The sequence below is a fragment of the Arthrobotrys flagrans genome, assembly GCF_004000055.1.
Source record: "Arthrobotrys flagrans strain CBS H-5679 chromosome Unknown unitig_0, whole genome shotgun sequence".
NCBI classification, from domain to species: domain Eukaryota; kingdom Fungi; phylum Ascomycota; class Orbiliomycetes; order Orbiliales; family Orbiliaceae; genus Arthrobotrys; species Arthrobotrys flagrans.
In genome coordinates this window covers 5,689,183-5,707,275 of record NW_027137550.1, presented here as the reverse complement: position 1 = coordinate 5,707,275, position 18,093 = coordinate 5,689,183, and the positions used below count along the sequence as shown (strand labels likewise).

At 43.5% G+C, this 18,093-nt stretch overlaps 5 protein-coding genes across 7 annotated transcripts; 2 read left to right on the top strand and 3 right to left on the bottom strand.

Moving 5' to 3' along the window:
* Positions 1 to 698: 698 nt before the first annotated feature.
* Positions 699 to 1,483, top strand: DFL_004680 (uncharacterized protein; the record flags this gene model as incomplete). Its single annotated transcript, XM_067633816.1, has 3 exons — positions 699 to 1,127; positions 1,229 to 1,357; positions 1,433 to 1,483. 3 exons carry the CDS (start codon positions 699 to 701, stop codon positions 1,481 to 1,483), a joined length of 609 nt encoding a protein of 202 aa, XP_067491947.1.
* A 1,474-nt stretch (positions 1,484 to 2,957) lies between these two features.
* On the top strand, positions 2,958 to 6,522 carry DFL_004679 (uncharacterized protein; the record flags this gene model as incomplete). 3 transcript variants are annotated; one of them, XM_067633814.1, is made up of 9 exons in its annotated part: positions 2,958 to 3,071; positions 3,218 to 3,277; positions 3,478 to 3,515; positions 4,531 to 4,680; positions 4,895 to 5,148; positions 5,236 to 5,534; positions 5,608 to 5,852; positions 6,208 to 6,242; positions 6,313 to 6,350. In XM_067633814.1, the coding sequence occupies 9 exons, from the start codon at positions 2,958 to 2,960 to the stop codon at positions 6,348 to 6,350; spliced, it is 1,233 nt and encodes a 410-aa protein (XP_067491946.1). The 3 variants fall into 3 exon arrangements, with proteins under 3 accessions (XP_067491946.1, XP_067491945.1, XP_067491944.1); XM_067633812.1 differs by lacking the exons at positions 2,958 to 3,071; positions 3,218 to 3,277; positions 3,478 to 3,515 and having other exon boundaries at positions 4,638 to 4,680; positions 4,895 to 4,994; positions 5,093 to 5,148; ... (1 more) ...; positions 6,048 to 6,242; positions 6,313 to 6,522; XM_067633813.1 differs by lacking the exons at positions 4,531 to 4,680; positions 4,895 to 5,148; positions 5,236 to 5,534; ... (1 more) ...; positions 6,208 to 6,242; positions 6,313 to 6,350 and having other exon boundaries at positions 3,455 to 3,505.
* A 1,205-nt stretch (positions 6,523 to 7,727) lies between these two features.
* DFL_004678 (uncharacterized protein) lies at positions 7,728 to 10,141 on the bottom strand (the record flags this gene model as incomplete). The annotated part of the gene is made up of 3 exons (XM_067633811.1): positions 7,728 to 8,016; positions 8,104 to 9,236; positions 9,320 to 10,141. 3 exons carry the CDS (start codon positions 10,139 to 10,141, stop codon positions 7,728 to 7,730), a joined length of 2,244 nt encoding a protein of 747 aa, XP_067491943.1.
* A 3,675-nt stretch (positions 10,142 to 13,816) lies between these two features.
* On the bottom strand, positions 13,817 to 15,434 carry DFL_004677 (uncharacterized protein; the record flags this gene model as incomplete). The annotated part of the gene is made up of 5 exons (XM_067633810.1): positions 13,817 to 13,873; positions 14,070 to 14,188; positions 14,498 to 14,608; positions 14,677 to 14,694; positions 15,065 to 15,434. 5 exons carry the CDS (start codon positions 15,432 to 15,434, stop codon positions 13,817 to 13,819), a joined length of 675 nt encoding a protein of 224 aa, XP_067491942.1.
* A 635-nt stretch (positions 15,435 to 16,069) lies between these two features.
* Positions 16,070 to 17,075, bottom strand: DFL_004676 (uncharacterized protein; the record flags this gene model as incomplete). The annotated part of the gene is made up of 6 exons (XM_067633809.1): positions 16,070 to 16,131; positions 16,186 to 16,461; positions 16,551 to 16,680; positions 16,756 to 16,844; positions 16,912 to 16,937; positions 17,023 to 17,075. 6 exons carry the CDS (start codon positions 17,073 to 17,075, stop codon positions 16,070 to 16,072), a joined length of 636 nt encoding a protein of 211 aa, XP_067491941.1.
* Positions 17,076 to 18,093: the final 1,018 nt, after the last annotated feature.

Below are 18,093 nucleotides of genomic sequence, written 5' to 3'. Positions count from 1 at the left end.
CAAAATAACAGGTGAGATTTTGGTTCCTGCATCGATGCATCTCCCGCTCTGGTAGGAATGATGGCGCCGTATATATATCGCTTCCCTTGCTATCGATGAATATGTCCGATGGCTTCCTGTGATATCGACTCGAAAGTAACTGCCGTCACAAGGGACTAGAAGAACGGGAGAATTATCTAACGGTCAGCCTGCATATAAGCGATACCCTGGTATGGGATTCTATGAATTTAAATCGCGTGATCTAGGTAATTATTTAATTCGAGAGGCTCTGGCTCTCCTACTGAACACTATTTGCCGATGTTCGTATTCAATCCTGATATCTACTATATGAGTTTGTAATATCACACTCCCTAATATTATAATTAATTTAACTTCTTATATCATTAATGCATCGGAGCGACTTGCCTCCCCAGGGCTATTAATCTAGGATATCTATCACCTCTGTGGCTGTAGTCTTTGTAATTCAGTGTAATGCGTGACTTCTCTCGGTGTCGGCCGAAAAGCTCGAAATCTGATATTTACTTTCGTAGCCATATACTACCCCTCCACCAAACTGAACATACATCGAACGTCAAATATGTATAAATACCTAGACTTGTCAACCAACGGATTGACGAACTCGGGGCTACAGCTGTAGGGACACAGGACTCTTGAGCAGAATTTAAGACAAGTAGTCGAATATATTCGTATTTGGAACCATGAAGTATCTGGCAACCTCAGTACTGTTAATCGCCTCCATTGTGAGTGCTGTTGAGCTTCCAATAGAGACTACTACATTAGTGACACTCAAAACCACGCCATCCGCTAGTGGGTCGCCCTATATAACTAAGACGACCAAAACTAAGAAATCAACGACCTCGAAGACCACCAAAACGAAAAAGACAACGACCTCAAAGACAACCAAAACCAAGAAAACAACCGCTTCAAAGACGACTACCTCAGAAGCATCAGCCAGTTCTACGGAAACTGAAAATAGCATAACAACCACTACTACAACCACGACCCCGGTCACAACGGAAATCCCTTCCACAACTAGCACGAGCTCTATTCTGCCAACAGCTACTTCTTGCACCGTCCCATTATGGGGTCGATGTGGCGGTGTGTTGCACACGGGATGCACTGCTTGTGTAGGTTACACCAATAGCTCAGCCCTATCCTCCAACGGATAGAGAACTTTCAGCTCGAAAGTTCGGTATCTGTCTAGGGCCAATTGCTAACGGAAAAGTAGGCTTCCGGGGAATGTATTAAATTTAGTGATTACGATTCGTTCTGCCATCCAACCGAAGATGTTCCTGGATGCAGGGTACCTCCTGGTGGGAAATGCGGAGGTGTTGGTTACACCGGATGCACTGAGTGTGTAAGTTTGTAAAGCATAATGCATGAACCGCAAAAATGGTGTGAGAGAAAGCTAATATCTGGGCATTTTCTATAGCTTGGGGGAGTTTGCACAGTGGTCAGTCAATTGGAATCTATTTGTATATGAGGGTAAATGTTCTAGATGTTCTCAAGATTATTAGGATGGCGGTAAACATCTCTGATGCTTCAAGGTCATTGTGTTTAACTTTTATAATTTATCTAAGTACACTAAAATTGAAAACGTTAAATCTTTCGCGTAGTCTCAGAATAATATAGAACTTTTTCCCGGTCAATATTTCCTTTAAAAGGATCGGGAAACAATTCTGCTAAAAGGGTTTTTGGGCAATTTGCTAGGGTAGGTATGTACAATGTTTGAGGATTTTGACACTAATGCATTCAGCCGAGACTAAGTATCCGGTGGCGGACAATTGCGGAGTCGACCAGTATGGCGCGAAATCTCTAACCCCCACGATCAATTACAATCTAGGCCTGCCGACTGCAGCGTGGAGCTACAATCCTATTTGTACATTTTTGTGCGGTAGACTGATCCTGGTACCACACGTTTCTGTTATTGCGCTATACTCAGTCTGATGGATGTCCGCAGCTGTTAAACAGGAAACCCCACTTGATCTTCTGTCGGAGTGAAGACCTACTGCGAAGAGATGAAACACATCCAGGCACTGCCCCACCTCGAAATTACATCATTATCGCGACTTCATCACAAGGCTGTTAACTCTTCTAGGACAAGGGCATGCGCAGTTTGAAGCATACCTGCTGCGCAATGCAATGCTCATCAAACGCAGTGTTGTGAGCCTGAATTATCATATGACCATAAACGCATTAGCCAATAAGACTACATATACATTAGGAAGTTACCTGAATGAAGATGTTTGCACGAGGCTCAAGTATTCAGATCATATTATGGTGCAGGGATAAAATTTAAAAAAATGCGGTTTTAAGCTGCCTGTACTTCGATCCACTGTCTGGACATCATGCATAATAGTATCCCAAGGTGGATAGAGTCGAAAACTAGAATACCTGGACGACCCCCAATACAATGGACTCAATGACAATAGCGGACTTCATGAGTATCCGCTTAATAGGGTCGGCTTCCCAGTGTTATGTAAGTAAAGCCAATGGCTCTTTCACAGAGCTCCGCGACACTACAATCACCCTTAGAATGTGCATAATCATATGTTCATGATGGTACGAGCTCAATGCTATCATGAGCGAAGCTGGTATACACGAATATGGGCCCGGGGTTCACCGAGATGGAGATTTCTCGGCAGAGTCTGCGAATTTCTCACCATGATAAGCTTTTAAAATTTTGTCCATGGTTGCACATGAGGGAGGTATAAGTAGGTCCGATGGGCTAGGTTTTCCAAATAGTTAACTTACAGACTTCGACGCAGAAGTTAAAGAGCTAGAGTAGGCTTAGCTTAGACTTTCCATCGGCATCACATTCACATTCTGCCTTACTTATCTTCTTTTCATCTCTATCACGGCCCCTCTTTAGACTTGTATTATTCAATCCTAGTATAAAAGAAAGAAGGGAGAAAGCAAAAGAAAAAAGAAAATAAGCCTTGCAAATATTTTCCAAGATGGCCGACAGCTTGAAGGATCAAACTATATATGTTCGTTACATTCCAAGTCAACAATGGTTGGAGGATCAACTGCGAAATATATTTCCACCAGGATCAAACTTTCAAGTTAATGTAAGGATTGATCGATATCTACATTTAAATAAATAAGCTGGGGTTGGATTAGATATTATTTTCTGAGCCCTGAAAATATTTGAAAACTAGATCGATCGTATGTTGCTCGTGGTACTATATTCTTACGCAGACCCTGGACCATTTAGGAGTCGCAAGTCGATGATAGCGATAGATGGGTTTTGAAGGTTCCTAAGGAACTGTCTGAGGTAAGTTATAATTTTCATTCAAGGGCCTTTTTTTGGGAAGGGGGGGGGAGTGATATAGGATTTTGTACAGTTGATGTCGGCTTATCGGCTTTGTACTTGCATACATTTCATATTTGAGGCGGGGTAGCGCGCTAACCAAATAATCTCGAATGCCCATGTCGATTCCGACTGACTTAGCCTCAAATCCGTGATCTCCAAAGGAAGGCTCGGAAAGAAAATACTGTCTAGCAAACCCAAGGTACTTTTGTGTAAAAAGTTTCAGATTTGTTACGTCTGCAAGATGGCGAAAAAAAAAAAAACGAAAAAAAACACCATAATCGGCTGTGCATGCATGGTGAAGTGGCTGCGGTCCTAGGCTTTGGCGAGGAATTATGGGTTGGTGGTATGAACAACGAATATACTAGTTAAACAAAAAAAAAAAGGAACAGATTCTTTAAGTTTCGAGGTTGAAAATGTACTTATGAGAAAAAACACATTAGGATTTTCAATAGCGACTATTCATCTGTATATAGTCTTTTCTCCTTATGGAAATCTTGAGATTGGGTTCTCAGCCATGGGCTACTGTAGATTCCCCTCCGTCCTGCTGATCTATATTCCTTCACGGTTGTGATGTGGCCGTGTTGGTTTGGCACGATGGCATGGCGATGATATGTGCCTATTCGCTTGAAACGTCAAACTTTACGGCCGTGTGTGAAGGTTCTGTCAAAATGGTGTGTGACTGGCCTGATCGCGTTAGCCTTGATTCGAGGAGTACCAATCTACGCCGAATACGTGGGCATGTACAACTGTCAAGGGTTTCCTAAAGGGCTGTTAGGGTATATAAGCCAGGGCTTGGAAGGGAATTTTCTCTTCATTCTACATTCAAATCAATTTATTATATATGCCGAAGTAATACTCCTAGGGCGTAATATACAGTTATCTCTGGAACCTCCTCCCCGGGATACATATACCTAGTACAATTGCAGCGGGCCCACAAAAGAACTTTACCTATCATTCAAATATTCATAACTTTCGTTAATTCCGCCTGGACCGTCAAATTACTTGTAAATGAGTGAGGAATTAAATGATCATGAAGGGGCAAATGACCCTGGCGCTGAAAGAATTTGGCATATATGGCCAAGAGACTGTGCTAAAGAAGACCGGTTATATACCGCGGTAGATGGAAAGCAAGATTCTAACTTCCTTTCTGACATTTCTCGGGATCGACTGTTTTGCGATACAGCGGAAAACCTTGTAACAGCGAATGTATACAGCTCGGCCGGCTGGGGTCGAATATCTACATCGGGAGAGGAATTTGAAGACGCGCGATGGAAAAGTTCCCTGATTATACAGTCGCTTGACGACTTGGAAAATCATTTTGATGCGCTGCTGCTGGATACTTCACCTGCTCAGACTATATCCTAGTAAGAACCTGATTTTAATTCATTCATTAACCATGATGAGTTACTATAGAGTAATTCCTATTCGATATGGTGGATACCTTTCCAACTACAGTACCTTGGTCTAGCACCAAAGTCAGTATTGCAGCGGAATTTAGCTACGAAAGCTATCACTATCCAAACCAGCTCTTGGAGCAATATCGCCGTAATTTACTAACAATTCGGATTAACGCTCTAGTTTTATCAACCCTGAATATTCCTGGGGAAGGTTGCAGATCTCGGAAGAGGTGGCAAGAAGATTATTTTCCTCTCTACCGGTTCACCAGCAATTTATATCGGTAATATCGACATTTGGGGAGAAGATCAGCCCGGTAGAACAAAGTTATTTGACCTACTTTGATCGAATTCAAATTCTGAACCCATTTAGAACGTTCAGATCACGAGACCAATCTAACACCGATTCAGCGATATTTACTCAGACTTGTGGATATGGTATGGAAATAACCTATTTACATGTTTAAAAAAGCTGAGCCTATTTATCTTTTATAATATCCTTACTAACAAGATATGCGCGGTTAGACCTTGGATATCTATTCAAGTACGTTGATTTACACGGGAGGGATTTACCAAAAGATCCATTCGCCATTAGGCAGACGGGAGTATATCATAAATATGATCCTCAGGCTAAAAGATCGGTTTGGATATTCATTCAACCCTCAGAAAGCCTAAAGGAACGACTCGATGCTCTCTTTTCTCGATACAAAGATAATCCTATCGACCTTGCGCTACAAATTGAGATCCACTTTCTGGTGCTCATGCACGCTGCAAAAAACTGGCGGCCGTACATAAAGTACCTGGAGGATGCCTTTAGTAGAATAGTACGTGATTCTGCAAAGCCAATTATCGGCTTTATACAATCTTTCGCTTTCACATATCTGACAACTATATAAGACCGAGAAGGGATTCTACTCGGACCTAAACCCAGAAACCAATTCCTCAGATCCCAAAATCAACTTTAGCGATGTCCGAGAGATACATTACTTCATGGACAAACTGCGGACAAGATTACAGCTTATTCAAATGGATTACCAAATTGCTAAGAAAGTACAGCAACTTCTAAGACGACTCCGAAATCGATGGATCCAAGAAACGGCTTTAAATATTCTAACACCGAGATTGGAGGATGTTTGTGACCGGTTTGAACAGCATCTTTATGATCTTGCCGGTCACGAATCAAGGATAAATATGCTGCTAATGCGGGCAAATGACATATCCAGACTTGTATGTTACAGTATCCTTCATTTCGATTCTCTATCTCCCCCCATTGTGCCTGTGTCTTGGAGTTTTAGCCTTTTTCTCGCTATCTAACTAACTGAAATTTCAAATTTTAGATACAGCAAATAATTGACTGCAGGACTGGACAATTTAGTCAAGCTACAAATGATAAACTTAATAGGCTAGTTTCGAGTGCTGTCGGCCAGGGGGAATCTATTCACCTATTAGCTCAAAAAGGTTCGAAAGATACTAAGATGATGAAACTTTTCACAATAGTTACCGTCATATTTTTACCTGGAACGTTCATTGCGGTATGCTATAGTGGTATTTCAATTTCAAAATTTATAAGCTTGAGTACTAACGTTTCAAATTTGATTGAAGTCTATCTTTGGGACGAATTTTTTCGCTTTCAGTTCTGAGTCAAATCATCTTATTGTTGCGTCCAATATATGGATATACTTCTTGATATCTTGCACGATTACCTGCAGCTTGACAGCTGGGTGGATTATTTATAGACGCATAAAGCGAAGATCACGCCTCAGAGTGGAGAGTAAAGTAGCCGACGGTGGTGTTATCAAAGAAAAGGTTTGAAACACTTAGGGGAGTATTTTCTTACGATATCGCTTTTAAGACGGCTAGAAGCTTTCTACAGGCAGAAATTTGAATTTAGCTAGCTTGAGGGTTTAATTCGGAGGTTGAGGAAGAATGTGTTTAACTATTTTACAAGCACCCAAGTATGGAACGAGTTATATGTATAAAATAAAACCAAATCCCCGACATAAGCAAGGAAAGAAAACAAGACGACTAAAACAAACTTGGTATCAGCGGTGAGATTCAAAATAAAAAATACTTGGATATCGAAAAGGAGAATCGCTCAGGGAGAAAAGAAATGTTATCGTAGAAAACATCGAAGGATACGCAAATGGGAAAATATGTCAACAAGGGTAAGTATAATAAAGTAATGCGATGGAAAAACGCTTAAAACAAATGTTAGAAAAGTAAAAAGCCTTCAAACAACTTATCCCACGAAGAAACAACCATATTCCGATAAACATAGGGAGTAGGTATTTTAGGGCTAATGTGTAGGCGGATATCGACAAATGGAAATAAGTCGGTTGGCGTGTGCGCTAAATAGCGCATCAAGCAGGTGGAAAACAATAAAATATTATAGAGTAGATTTAGTGAAGCAAACAAAAGAAAGTAAACGCCCGTAGGAAGTTGTAGCTGGAGTTAAGAGCGAGGCTCGACTCTGAGGAGTTTGATAAACATGACCTGGCCTTGCGGCATAGACCTAGTGGAGGCACCCAAAGACCGCCTCTCCTAGGATCCTTCATTCGTGCGTATATATACGTATACCCACAAGGCGGTTGTGAGAAGCATCGGGGTTCGTATTTCGTACTGTAGTTTCTGTCGCAATATTCGTTCACCGTGAACTAGTATGTCTGAGGGCTGCTGGTACTTATGAAGCAACCGGTGCTTCCGAATGAATAAAGATAGTACCCAAGCCCGGAGAGTCCGGCTTTGGGATCATATTACGACCTGTATTAAAAAGACTGTGTCGAATGCCAATTGATTCCAATATTCCAATATCCTCGCCATAAGAGACTTCTACCAGAACTTTTGGGATCCTATTAATTCTCGGGATGTCAGATTTCGCCAGTTCTAACTTAGCGAAAAGCTAATATAGTCGGAAAACACTCACGTTTTTCAAAGGTCTCGCTTTTTGAACCTTTTATTAACTGAGAAAGCGGCATCATATAATAATTACAAGTTAGATATTTCATATTAATTCTTGATCAGATCAATTTAATAGCATGGAGTCTTGTGATTAGCTTACTTGCCATTCTAGGAAGACACCCAACAGTCTCCCCGTCCACAAAGTTTGTTGTATGGCTTCGTGTGGTGCTTTTGAATTCGCCATCGATGAGATTGGGTAAGCTCTGGTCGCGGTCGCGCACTTCCTCTTCACCTGGGACACCTAAAATCATTTCCATAGCGGCTGGGGGGTCGGATGGTCGAGGACGTAGGAACCGCAACCAACGAGGTGCGCTCGGATATCTGTGGAAGCCTTTTTCTTTCACCGCACTACTGTAATGTTAGTTAATTTGATATTCGTTGCACACTGTGGTGCATATAAATATATCTGTATGGGATGAATGACCATTTCCTTACATTTCACACTTTGAGGGGGCTTCCCCAGGAGTTTGAAGTTTCTTCGCTCTTTTGTAGTACTCGAGGATGACACGCATTCGACTTTTCTTGAGGCTGGTCGGATAGCAATGTGAGACTTCTTCCGGAGCCGCCGGAGCCGTTCCTTTGGCAATTGGGACTGTGTTATGCAGAGGACGTTCACGACGCGGGAAGCACTGAAGTAATTTGTTCCCGAGCTCGAATCCCTCGTCAAGGCGGGCTTTTATGTCGGGACTAATCAAGTTTCCGATAATATTGGAAAGCTTACGGTAGTCGATCCTCTCCCTGGATTTCTCCACAGATTGAATATTTTCGCTAGACGGTGAACCCAACGGATACGTAGCTAGCGCTAGCTCATTGAGTAGTCTGTCGACGATAGGTTTTTTTAACAAAGTCCTGGTGGGCTCACACCGTTGATAAAAGGATCCCAGTCGAATTGAAGGATCGCGTTCTTCATTAAGGTGCATGTATAACTTGGACCGCGGTAAACCAAGCGTGGTGTATGCGGCTGCTTCAAAGCAAATCCTGCCAAAACAGCCAAGATCGTAAGATTTCAGCTGCAACTGAAAGCCCTCTTTGGTATTATTGTTCTGGGATCTAAACTCGTCACTGAGTGTCCGAGTGAGGGGGTTCCCTATCCTAGTTTCATTGAGTTCCCCCGGATATGTCTCTAGATCTGTGACACCAAGTTTCTTTATCAAAGAGAGATGAGGGCTCGGGCTCGGGACACCCATTTCGCCAAAGTCGCCTATCATTAGAGCACCGTTGTCAAATATCAGCAAGTTCGCCAACGTAAGATCTAAATGATAGTGACCGTTGTCGTGAAGAAGCCCCAAAGTGGTCGCAATTTTCGTTAGTTGGTGCCACAACTTCTCCGGCGTAATTTCAAACTTGGGCCGAATAGATGGCTTTGTGCATGTGAGATATTCCTCGAGGCTGCAAATCCCCCGAGGGTAAAGTATGCAGAACCAGTTTCTATAGAAAAAGGCGGAAAGTGGGGTGAGAATGTTTGACACCGAAGCCTTTGAAAGTATCAAAATAGCATCCATAACAGCACACCATTCCCGTACTCCCTGGGCGCGGTCTATAAACGTCTTGAGGACGAATGGACGGGACTTTGGAATTTATAGTTTAGTTAGCGTGGTGGACACACGGCACTATGTGAGTACAAAAAAGCGCTAGCTAGAATTATATTGACCTTGGAAGTGGTGGCCTGAGGAAGCACCTCATTGCCTTCGATATTGACAAAATATATCGAAGCTTCGCCTCCTTTTCGGTCAAGTTTTTTGATCTCCGCCAGAATCGGAACAGAATCATGGTCCTCGAATCTATGCACTCGTTCGGAGAAAAGATCCTTCATGAAGTATTGTGGGTGCGAAGACATCAGCGTCCTATATTTTTCATCATCGAGGACTCCGGTCTTTGATTTCCGCGCACGTTGTTCGTCAATGTAGAGCACAAACTTGACGCCACCCATACAAGATTCAATTCTATAACGATCATCTTTGTAGCTTCTTTGAGGTTTTTGGCTGGCGTCCAAAACTCCAAGATTAAAGCGGTCCAAAGACGTTTTGGCTGAAGCATTTGGGGTGTCCTCAGCTTCATTGTGCAATAGATACAAGATATACCAGGGGATTCCATTTGCGATGAGCCAGACAAAAGTTGACAAGTAGGACTTCAATATCAGTTCCTTCAAGTATGAAACGGGAAACCCAGCTTTCGGATATTTTGCAGCAATAACGTTAACATTGAACATTGCGCTTGACATATTGCGCTTACAAAAATCACAATTGCAAGTAGGAAGTAACAGGCCTCGTAAAGTGTCATCATGAAGTTCTTCGATGAACTTGCGAAGTTCGGATTTAGGGAACGAGTAATGTTGATGTTCAGGTCTGCTTCGTCCCTGTCGCAAATCTTGTTTAGGATCAGAGGGTTGCCATGTCTGGACCGCCCCGGCTGGAATACCATTGGTTGCGGGGTTGAGTCCTTGGATTAGACTCTGAAGTTGGCATTGAGCCATAGCTTAGGTAATAGAATAAAAATCCAAAATGGGAAAATTGGAAATTGATACGAAAGTCCGGATAGGTCTCGAACCGATTACTGGGTTTGCTATGATTGACTCTATTCGGATAGCATAAAAGCGACACTTATATCTATATTTGCATCCGCCAGTTTCTAAATCATTCAACGGTGCCTACTTCTTGTTCACTAGCCTGGTACAAATGTACAGGTGTTCCTGAGTATCTTGATATGGCTCAAGAGACCTAAAGCTCCAAACCTAAGGCCACTCCGCAGTTACTCTGTATCATAACCGCATGCGCAAGTTCTCTCGATGGCCAGACAGCCTCACTACGTGTCAACAATATATTGATTTGTTGGACAGACTGAAGCGTTCTCAATCGAACGAAGACCGAGGCGAAATAAAGTCTGATCACCTAGGTATCTATAATAGTGACATTTTCGTATCCTTCGCCGAACTTCCCAAGACGGGCCTGGCAGTATCGTTAGAAGGAGGGTAAATAGTCGTACTGACTCTCGATCGACGTGGCACTCAATCAATTGAGTATATGGGATCAATTGTTGGGAGAAAATCTGCTCTGCAGAGCTGTGCACTTGTGCTGTTTTTATAACAGACTTCGTCCACAAGACTCACACATTTTGGTAGATGGGAGCTTTCTCCCCTTTTCTTTTTTTCCTCTGACATATCGTGATATCGAACATATGATCTTGAAGAAATTTTAGGCTCAGAGATTCTCCACTTCTTTTGCTAATCCTTTGTTGCATGTGAGGGCTACGTATACAGTGGCTGTAATATCATCCCACGTTACTAGGGTCCCTCTAGCTATCCGGAGTACGATAGAAAACTTTATATACTGCAACAAACAATCCAAGGCGAACTTGAAACGAGGGAGAATTTTTCCTTGAAACGGTTTACTTTTTCACGACTAGTCGGAAAAACTCATGATTCAGTAGTACTATTCACTTCTGGCACTGCCTCATGGTAAATCGAATGTGTATTGCCATGTCATCTCTTAATCTTGATAGGATCGCATCAAATTTAGATGTTTCACCAGCACTACGAATATTGCCAACAAACTCAACCAATTTTCACCAGTGGTGAATATATCCATCGGCCCTTACAGCACTAGGCTTTTTCTTTCTTTTTTTTTTACACCTTTCAATATTTGAGCCATACTATCAACCTTGTTGGGAGAGTGGCTGTTAATGTAGTATTTTTCTGTATACTAGCTTAGGTGGACCCACATGAGGTTGTGTTTGAGAAGCGACAATGCATACAATGCAAACTACTCCTCGGATCCGCATATCAAAAATCAAGGTGTAGCAAGACTAGTCAGCGCACAAGGGACTTCGCCCGTGGAAAATACGGCTAGCTCTCGACCATATATATAAGAGACAGACCAAGTGCTCAGTTGCTTCAAGTTTCCAACTCCTTTTTTTTTTCCAATTCTTCCGACCCTAACCAGCCAATCAATTCCACAGCCCCAAGTTATACGTTATGAATATTTCTCAAGGAAAACTAGTTGAATACAGATAGCACACAGCAGAAACGACAACAAAAGCAAAGATCATACGATCGATATAGCCCCGCCGGAAAGATTGTATATGCTGTACAGCAGAGACACCGCCACCAGAGACTTGGTATAGAGGTAGGTGGACTGGCCTGAGTGGGAGTTCGAGCGAGGAGGTTTACGGCGAGAAAGATGAGAGTTGAATTGATTTGCAGAACTTTTCGCCAACAATGGGACTCGGAAAAAGAACTCCCTCGTCGTTGCATGCGCTGGACAGAAGAGACTTGGGAAAACTTTTGGTTACGTATACGGGACTGTCGGAAAACTATGAGTTGAGAGTTCCGAAGTTCACGATAACTTTGTGTTGGATCCCGTAAATTGTTGGAAATTTGACGGGAAGTTTGGAGTCTGATATCAGGATCGATCCTGTCCATGGCATTTAAAACTTTCAAGATGTCTTTGAACGCCTTTTTTCAGTCGTTTAAATAAAGTGGGGGTAATAGTGGCTCCGAGTCGAGCCAGCCTGTCTCTCGAATTGAATATCTGACCATACAGAAAACTTTTATCCCTCATCTTCTGCAGCTGCTCAGCTCTTCGGGTCATCGCATCAACCTCATGCAGCGTGCAGTATTCGTCCTACCGTATTACCTCTACGAAGAATATGCTGCCTACGGCTGAAATAAACTGGGAATTAAAACCACCTAGTTACTGGCTAGTGTCGTGAAATTTTTTTCTTCGTTCATGAGGCTTTCCAAGGCTCAACTTATATCATCTGTTTTGCGAACGAGAAGATGATGTTGGGGAGTCATGCCTCAGTGGAGCAGGGATTGCATATCTCGATCCCGCGTCTACATATCCTCGCTAAGATGTGCTTTGAAGGAGAGAAATTTTCAGCTGTAGACAGTATTCTGCCTCAATCCATTCGATTCTTATGCCGGCCTACCAGCACATGCGCGAAACTGGCCTTACATATACTCTCGAGATACTCATCATGAGGTTCTCTGAATTCGAGGTTCCAAGTCACACCGCGAGAGCAGGATTTCAGGGGTGCTATTTTAAGCCACTCGAAATCCAACAGTTGAGGAAATTCAACGGAGAAGTATCTCCTGTGTAGTAAACTATCTTCGACACGACAGAGTTGAAAGAATGATGTATTTCCAAGGTAGTGAGGAAGCTGAGAAGAGAACATACTGTTTGAAAGAGAAATTGCGTCTCTGGCGTTCGGCGCTGATATTTTTTAACTGTGCCTCCGCGGAACATATATCCCTGTCACAAAAGTACTTCCAAGTTACCTAATACCTAACGAGAAGGGCATCTCTCCCCATTTCTCTAACCAATCACCTATATTCTAGACGCCCCTGTAGTTCCGTATGCATGTTACGCAATATACCTAGAGGGCCCACTAGTCCCAGAACCAACCCCGTATCATGTATCATGATATCAAGTATTAATACCGCAGCCTTGTGAACTACTTATTTACGATAATCCTTCTGACAACAGGCTATATGATTTGGTGGACTGCGTGTACACGTCTTCAGATACTTCGAAACCTGAGCGTAGGCTGTCGACATGTCGGGTCCTAATTGTGGCTGAAATGATGTTGATCGTTTTTAGGACATTATAGCCCGGTTGAGTATGCCTTTTCTCGTCGCCGGACATCTCAAGCGTGAGTAACAAGTTGAGTAGTCCGGCGATGAGACAAGGCAGTATGCAAGTCATATAAAAAAATTTTTCTTTCGACATAATCCGTTACAAGATAGACTTAATGCAGACAAATAAGATTATCTGCATTCTGTAGGATCAACTAGGGATTACTAACAGTTGGGTTGAGTACCTGGCTCCTGCAGCAGTCAGCCTTTCTTTCTTTCTTTTTCGACAATTAAGTATCGAGACATAAAACTTAAGAAATTTAGGATTGTTCAAATTCGCCGTACAGGATCCAACGAAATTAAGCATGTTTTGGGTATATACATCTAGGAAGCCTTACATATTTGCTTTTTGGTTGTACAGGCACAAAATATAATATATATGGACACCCAGACCTGCCGTCAAAAAAAGTATCCTCCCCAACAAACGAAAAATTTGCACAGCACTTTTATGCTTCGCCAGCGTGCAAAATGTAGGACCGCCGACCCTTACAGCTGGCTGGCCTTGACGGTGCCAGCTCACATCATGTCGAGGAAGCCTTTGTTGCTGTCCTCCTTGATCAACTCTACCATTCCCTATATCACACGAACCCGGTATTAGCATCATGGCTAACACGTCTAAGCTTTCGAGAGCCCTGACTGAGTCTACACAGTTGTCCGTTCGTTCGAAGCAAGAGGATGACTTTTCTTCCTTTTTGGCCCCAAGGCGGTGTGCGACTCCCATAATATCCAAGCATCGACGGTGATCTGGCAGAAGGGGGGTAAACCATACCTCAGGCATAACAGGCGTTCCATCCTCTCTCTTGACGTATCTAAACGGCATTTCTGTAGTTTCGTTTTTTGATATTTTCAACTCCGGAAAATCCACGAATGGGACTTTATCCAAAGGAACTAAAAAATTGGCAGAATGTTAGCTATGCTACCCAAAGAACGATATAACCGAACAGTCAGTCTCGTTACATAACTGGTGGCGGACAGAAGTAATTCTTTCGACGCCTTTCCTCCCTCTCAGACGTAAAATTTAACGCGAGGTCGGTCTACCAATAACCGCTTGTGTGACCACGGACGCCAGCATAGCCCTGCAAAGCTGTTATGACAAAAGTACCAGGACATATAATCCCACCCTCTCTTATGAAAGGAAGATGTCTTTTGCTACACCAACCCATAGAAACTTGCGAGCCCAAAGGAAAAGATACTTACTCTTATCTTCAACGACGAGTCTCGTGACTCTAACGGCTGTATCGGTTGTCATCTGTACCGGTCCAAGTCTTCGACCAGTAAATCCGTATTTCCGAAGTTCAGTAGTTCGGTCTGTGAAATAAGGCGTCAGACAGGGTTCGTTGATTCGCCATGTTTCAGACGGGCGGATCAGGCCATACCCCTCGGCGGATCATCTCCTATAGATCATGTGGTTGTATTGTTAGTGCCTTGAGTAAACAAGTGTTACGGTCGCAATGAGATTAGATTTAGATATATAGCAAACTTGTGATATCCTAAGTTCCATAGATTTAATATCTGGTTCGAAGTGACCCCATAAGCCTTTCTAGCTACAGATTTGTTGAAATCCAGCTATCTAGACACTTGCACTCATGGGCTTCAGGATCTTTGCCTTATGACGTTAACCCCGATGCCGACTTCAACTTCAAAGTTTCCCAGTGTACCCCATTATCCCAACTTATCTTATAATAAGATATGTCTCCCTATATCACCTTCCATATATCCCCAAGCAAAATCCACTAAAAAATAAAAAGAGGAGAGCCTACCAACCCAATATCCCCCCAAACACAAACCACCTAAAAACCTCCCCATCCTCCGGGCACATATCCTTTTCCGCCCTCGGATCCAACAAACACACCTCCTCAGCCTTCAAACCATCCAACTTATTAACCTCTTCCATCGTCGCATCTAGATTATCGTGGTCCTTTAATTCTTCCGGTAAGTTTTCAAAAAGTTCACGAGGAAGCGAGGTTAGATGGAAGGTTGGTTTGTTGTTGGGAGTGTTGGAAGAGTTGACTGCTGCTGCGGAGACCGAGGGAGGAGGACGGGTTTCGGTGGCTATGGTGAGGTATTCGAGTTTTGACCAGCCCTCGAGTTCGACGTCGAGGTGTTCGACGACGTAGTGTTTTGGGGCCGCCATGATTGTTGAAGATATTTAGATATTGAGGCAAGTGGTGACCGATGGCGATATCAAGCAGTGTTGGAAAAATTTCTGAACGTGGGGTTGGAAAGAAGGTTAGCGGGATGGGGGTTTTAGCGAAGAAACTCCTCTACCAATCTCGGTGATATCATAAAAAAGATGCTCAATTGATATTGTAATAGTGTAAAAAAAATTCTAGACTACCCGTTCGTAATATCGAAAGTACAAAAAAGCCATGAATACATAGAACCGCATGAATTTACTACAATCGTATTCCAATCTTCTCGTGTTTTATCGCTCTAACAGGCACTTTCATCATAGGCTACAGAATCACAAGGAAACAAAGACAAAAGAAAGGCCGAAACCAAGCATAAAGATGAGAAAGAAGCAAAAGGGTGGGGTGTTACAAGAATTAAGGTGCAGATTAAATAGGAGTATTATCTATGATGATAGAGTCGTCGTATCCCATCCAAAAGCGAAGAAATATCAGGTTTTCTCCAAAAGGGGGGGGGGGGGTAAAAAAAGTAAAAGCCCGCTTTGATCGAGAGTTAGTAGGCATCATATCCGTCACGCCGTTTGTATGTCGTTCCTTAATTCGTTTCGTAGTCTGTTGGAAGTGGATAAATCTGGCAGGTTTAACAGGCACAGTTTTCGTTGGCATTGGATCCGGTCTCAGGCTTGATGTTGACATCAATCACTAAGAAATTATTAGCAAGCTGGGGGAAGCTATTGTGATAGGCTGTAGACGTACTCTGCTTCCCGGCATCGTCACCAAGCGGGCCTTCCATTCCAGGGAGAGCTTGGGCAATTCTCTTGAAGAGCGTTTTGACGTTATGTCCGGCCTTTGCACTGGTCTCGATGAACATAACTTTGAACTCCTTTGCCTTCTTCTCTCCTTCCTCAGTCGTAACCTGTCTCTTGTCGTTCAAATCGGTCTTGTTCCCAACCAGGACGATGATAACATCATTCCCCCGCTCGCCCCGCACGTCGTCAACCCACTTAGAGGTGTTTAGGAAGGACTGTCGGTCTATTCGATGGAGAAGGTGTTGTTAGTATCCGAGAACCAACGGGAATGGCAGATTGCAAGCCGGAGCAAGGTGTGTGGGCGCCACGAACTTGTGATGTCATATACAACGACCGCGACACTCGAATCTCGGATGTAGGATGGGATCAAGCTTCGGAATCGCTCCTGGCCGGCGGTATCCCAGAGCTGCAATCTGACGGTTCTGTCTTCCAGGTACATGGTCTATGTTTCATTATCAACATTAGTATCCTAGCTAACTTGGATGGCGACTGGGAATGTAGGTAAGGGTAGTTTCACTTTCGACAAGAAATCGATACCGATTGTGGCTTGATACATGTTGTCGAAGGAGTCGTACATGAATCGGGTTATCAGCGAGGTCTTGCCGACTGGACGTTGGGAGCTAGGGTTAGCTTGTGATGGAGCCGTAGAAGGGTCTCCGGAAGGACGACTAACCGCTTTGTTCACCCAAAAAGACCAACCTAGCGTGGAAAGTCAGTATAAGACGACCTTGGGAGCATCTCGGAAGATGATTCCGGGGTATAGGGAAGATCTTCTGATACATACTTGAACTTCTTCAAGGGATTAGAATAGGAGGCAGCGTTGGATTGGGTAGCCATGATGCCTATGGGTCAGGATGAACGAAATGTGGCGATCGGAGGAGACAAGGGACACGGAGGGTCGGATGCGATGGATCTGACGATTGATGGTATGCTGGTAGGAGGCCGTAGACGGGTCGTGACGATGATGATGGTAGTTAGTAATGGGACGAGCAAGGAGGTTTAGGGAGAATATGGTTTATAGTTCGGTTCAGTTAAGGGGAGCGAACAGACGGACAGTGCAGGAAATATGGCACGTTTGGAGCCAGCAAGCCTTCTTTCGACTCCTCGAACAAACAACAGCTGCACTTTCGGCTAAACCACCAACCAAAAAACTAGCAAGTTCTGAGGAACCAGCTGGGCAAGGTAGGTCAAGTAACTCGAAGGGGACCGACGACAAACAGAAGATACTAGCTAACCTTCTAGAAGCATATGCAAGTCCGATCTCCCGTTGCCCAAGACGGGCTTTTCCTCATCCATGGACCGTTGCATGCCACGGTCTCCCGGGCGGTGGCAGGTCGGGTCGTTCCAGCCTGATACTCAATGCATAGACGTCGGTACGACATGGACAGACACGGACGGTGCCACTTTCATGCAAAACTCATAAATCTATCCCGAGTGCCGGTCTGGGGTTTGGGTTCTGCCAGAGGTACAAATTCTCTGCATGCTTCTCGAAGAATGTTTCTGTATATTGGCATTCTTGGCTTTATTACATGTGCTGGCAGATGCTGGCAACGACGCCGGAACTATCCGAAGAAATACCGCCGTTGATACTAACCAAGTACTTGTTCATACGGCCATTCGCATTTGCACTCAAATTTCAGTTTGGATTAGAAGACGGCTGCTTCCGAACATGGCATTAGTAGTTCCAAGTTTGGCCGTTTCATCTGATATTTTCCGGGTTAACTTCTAGTCTCAAATCTATATTAAACTTCATGATTACAAGAGAAAACCTAGAAACACCTGGCTTTAGATCCGACATCGTCGAAATCCTTTGGTACTCCAGCTTTTGGCCCCACACGACTTGCTCAAATACGAG